The 4,913-nt window shown below is 35.1% G+C and overlaps 1 protein-coding gene across 1 annotated transcript; it reads right to left on the bottom strand.

Annotated features, from left to right (window-relative positions):
- Positions 1-445: 445 nt before the first annotated feature.
- On the bottom strand, positions 446-934 carry LOC139841226 (uncharacterized). The gene has a single exon (XM_071831454.1). It carries the CDS (start codon positions 932-934, stop codon positions 446-448), a length of 489 nt encoding a protein of 162 aa, XP_071687555.1.
- Positions 935-4,913: the final 3,979 nt, after the last annotated feature.

The following is a 4,913-nucleotide window of genomic DNA, read 5'->3' as shown; positions in this document are numbered from 1 at the left end:
TTAATGTTTTCCCAAATGCATAAAATGCTATCTAAATGCAAATGCAACTATAGAATGATAATATCATAAAACTTACATGAAATGTAACTAATATGAGCTATTTACATGATTGTGAAAAGTGTTTTACGAGTCTATCACCCGACTCCACTCCAATTGAGGTTTCAACTAATAGCGGGGTGGTATATTTCCCTCCCCTTTGAGAAAAGGGAATCACTACCTTGATGACCATCATTTAGCATTAACGACAACCAATTGTTCATTACCTTAGCTTCATTTATCAACTCCTTAAGCTTCCCCTTTTCGCGTTGTGACAAGTTTGACACTAGGCGTTTTCTCAAGTACTCATCTTTCTTGGATGAGGCACGATGTACCCGCCCATATAATTTCCTCATGGACTTGTCAATGACATCAATTTGGTCTTTAGAATTCCTTAAGGTTCCTTTAGTCAACTCTGTGGTGAACCAACTAGAGTTGTGCTTGTAGTGCGTTCCACACTAGCAACAACTTGTGGTGTGGTTATGGGCGTTGGTGGCAATTTAGTATATTTGCTACGAATGTTCATGCACTTGTCTTTGTCTCTTAGAGTTAACTTCCCGGTTCTAAAGTCAAAGAAAGAATCCGTGGTTGCCAAAAATAGTCTTCCCAAAACAAGGGGCACAACTGGGTCTTCCTTTATATCAACAATCACAAAATCGGTCGGAAATTCCATTTCCCCTACTTTCACAATTGGGTCTTCGGCGATCCCCACACTAGGGCTAATGGATTGGTCAATTAAGTTTACTCCCATTTTAGTGGGCAAAAGGTTACCTAGGCCCAACCTTTGATAAATAGAATAGGGCATAAAGTTGATACTAGCACCCGAGTCGGCTAAAGATGTAAACATCTCCGACCCGTTCACTTTGCATGGGATGAGGAAAGGCCCAGAATCGCCCATTTTGATGGTAGATTACATTTCTTTAAAATCCCATCACACTCCCTTTTTAAGAAAGTGGTGGTTGCTTGCTCGCATTCTCCCTTCTTGGCCATGAGTGACTTCAAAAATTTCTCAAAATTGGGCATGTTTTCGAGCACCTCCGCCAAAGGGAGTTTAACATAGATATTATCATTCTCAGTTAGGGTTGACTTACAATCCATATTTTTTAGATGTGTTGGAGGCAATGATTGAGGATATGGGACCGGTGCCTCATATTTTTCCTTGATTGATGTGGCAAGAACCTCGACCTCATTCCTTTGCTCCTTTACATTCAAGACATTGCCTATCTTTGACCCTTTTTTCTACCGTATTCAATTCAATTTTCTCAAAATCACTTCCCAATTTCTTGCATGTCGACTCGGCAGTCTAGGTTTGGGAATACGACATCCATGTGTACGTACTGCCAAACCTAAGCTCTGATACCAAATTGTAACACCGTATTTTTTTTAAAAACACAGCGAAAACATATTATATTACTATTTACTATTCATACATCAGTAATTATTTAAATCATAGTTATTACAGTTATTCAGGTGTTACGTTAACCGAAATATTGTACATATATATTTAGGTATCCAAATATATACATTAGAGTTATGCGTATCGAGCGTATCAAACAGGCAAACGTCTCCCAGTATCCGGCATAAACATCCCAACCTGCAAGGGAGGAAAAAATGTGGGGGATTAGCACAAAGTTAAGTACAATTACATAAGACATCAATTAAACAACCAATACAGTAACAAAAGGACCGGTGGCTTGCGGGCTATCAACTACTAGCTGATTGGGCTAGAGTTTACCGATTCCTGATAATGGCTCCTTCGTATAGTAATCTGGACGAAGGGGATGCGTCATTCAAACTATAATACACGAATAGTAACACTTGAACCCAACCTCACTATTAAAGGTTGACCTCTTGCCCAGTTTTATTATTCAAAGCCGGTTGTCAAATTCACTATTCAAAGCCAACAATACCAAGCCAACAATACCCATGTGCACATAATCATCACAAACCATATAGTACATCATATGCTATCAGTATCAGGATAAAAGTAGCAGGACAATAGTAGCATGACCTGCTACTACATACATATAACAGTTAAGATAATCACACTCACCGATACCAGCACAACTCAGTGGTCTAATATTACTGAGTCTTCACTTCCACTGTATCGCATGAGAATGATACAACCAAGTCAGTAGCCATCTCTCATATAATAATAACAATTCAAATTATATATCAGAATCACAAAGTTACACAACAAATAAACCAGTCATTCGTGAGAGGAAATCCCTTCGTACGAAGTAGTCACACTTCGTACGAAGTGACACTAACTTCGTATGAAGTACACCACCATCATACGAACAGTATAACTTAGCAAATATAAACATAAATCAGGCCTAGTTCGTACGAGGTCACAGGTACTTCGCACGAACTCTCCATCACTTCGCACGAAGTGATTGATGTTCGTGCGAAGCTGAAGAACAACATACAAGAAAAATTCAACGAATAATCGATATCATACCATTATCTTTTACTAATAAGTCATTCAAATAAGTCTATGAACCATCTTTGACAATTTTAGCCATTTTCCTTTTCACCGGCAACTCCCGTATGTGTGTAAAACGAAGCATACACACTTTCGTATAATTTGAACCCAATTTAAAGTTTATTCCACATTTTAAATCCTCATTTGTTTCAACGATAGTTTATTTGTCAAAAATGGAATTACAGTTTGAAATTTACGACCATTTTAGTTTATTCAAAATCTGACAAACTGCCCGTACGAGGAGATTTCTCTTCGCACGAAGAAGACCCACTTCGTACGAGGAGAAGTCCACCTCGTAAAAGGACTTTAGAACATGTCATTTCAGCTCGTTTTTGGCACTTTTACGTTCCAATTCGATATATAAACATGTTTTAATCAATTAAATGGTTAAAGGACATTATATAACACTTATAGAAGCTATATCAAGCAACAATCAAGCATAACAAACACATATAATCAAGAATCAAGTCTTAGTTAATCATTTTTACAAAACCCACATAAAATCCATCTAAATTACTCAAAATCTGAGATGTTTACCTCATTTTTGAAATGTCCCGTTCTTATTGATTAAAAACGTTCCATATTAATTGATTTCATTGCGAGGTTTTGACCTCTATATGAGACGTTTGTCAAAGACTGCATTCATTTTAAAACAAACCATAACCTTTATTTCATCAATAAAGGTTTAAAAAGCTTTATGTAGATTATCAAATAATGATAATCTAAAATATCCTGTTTACACGCGACCATTACATAATGGTTTACAATACAAATATGTTACAACGAAATAAGTTTCTTGAATGCAGTTTTTACACAATATCATACAAACATGGACTCCAAATCTTGTCCTTATTTTAGTATGCAACAGCGGAAGCTCTTAGTATTCACCTGAGAATAAACATGCTTTAAACGTCAACAAAAATGTTGGTGAGTTATAGGTTTAACCTATATATATCAAATCGTAACAATAGACCACAAGATTTCATATTTCAATACACATCCCATACTTAGAGATAAAAATCATTCATATGGTGAACACCTGGTAACCGACATTAACAAGATGCATATATAAGAATATCCCCATCATTCCGGGACACCCTTCGGATATGATATAAATTTTGAAGTACTAAAGCATCCGGTACTTTGGATGGGGTTTGTTAGGCCCAATAGATCTATCTTTAGGATTCGCGTCAATTAGGGTGTCTGTTCCCTAATTCTTAGATTACCAGACTTAATAAAAAGGGGCATATTCGATTTCGACAATTCAACCATAGAATGTAGTTTCACGTACTTGTGTCTATTTTGTAAATCATTTATAAAACCTGCATGTATTCTCATCCCAAAAATATTACATTTTTAAAAGTGGGACTATAACTCACTTTCACATATTTTTACTTCGTCGGGAAGTAAGACTTGGCCACTGGTTAATTCACGAACCTATAACAATATATACATATATATCAAAGTATGTTCAAAATATATTTACAATACTTTTAATACATTTTGATGTTTTAAGTTTATTAAGTCAGCTGTCCTCGTTAGTAACCTACAACTAGTTGTCCACAGTTAGATGTACAGAAATAAATCGATAAATATTATATTGAATCAATCCCGACCCAGTGTATACGTATCTCAGTATTGATCACAACTCAAACTATATATATTTTGGAATCAACCTCAACCATGTATAGCTAACTCCAACATTCACATATAGAGTGTCTATGGTTGTTCCGAAATATATATAGATGTGTCGACATGATAGGTCGAAACATTGTATACGTGTCTATGGTATCTCAAGATTATATAATATACAATACAAGTTGATTAAGTTATGGTTGGAATAGATTTGTTACCAATTTTCACGTAGCTAAAATGAGAAAAATTATCCAATCTTGTTTTACCCATAACTTCTTCATTTTAAATCCGTTTTGAGTGAATCAAATTGCTATGGTTTCATATTGAACTCTATTTTATGAATCCAAACAGAAAAAGTATAGGTTTATAGTCGGAAAAATAAGTTACAAGTCGTTTTTGTAAAGGTAGTCATTTCAGTCGAAAGAACGACGTCTAGATGACCATTTTAGAAAACATACTTCCACTTTGAGTTTAACCATAATTTTTGGATATAGTTTCATGTTCATAATAAAAATAATTTTCCCAGAATAACAACTTTTAAATCAAAGTTTATCATAGTTTTTAATTAACTAACCCAAAACAGCCCGCGGTGTTACTACGACGGCGTAAATCCGGTTTTACGGTGTTTTTCGTGTTTCCAGGTTTTAAATCATTAAGTTAGTATATCATATAGATATAGAACATGTGTTTAGTTGATTTTAAAAGTCAAGTTAGAAGGATTAACTTTTATTTGCGAACAAGTTTAGAATTAACTAAA

Source organism: Rutidosis leptorrhynchoides, chromosome 4 (genome assembly GCF_046630445.1).
Source record: "Rutidosis leptorrhynchoides isolate AG116_Rl617_1_P2 chromosome 4, CSIRO_AGI_Rlap_v1, whole genome shotgun sequence".
NCBI lineage: Eukaryota > Viridiplantae > Streptophyta > Magnoliopsida > Asterales > Asteraceae > Rutidosis > Rutidosis leptorrhynchoides.
Note: the sequence above shows the minus strand (reverse complement) of the source record. Positions and strands in the feature narration are given on the sequence as shown.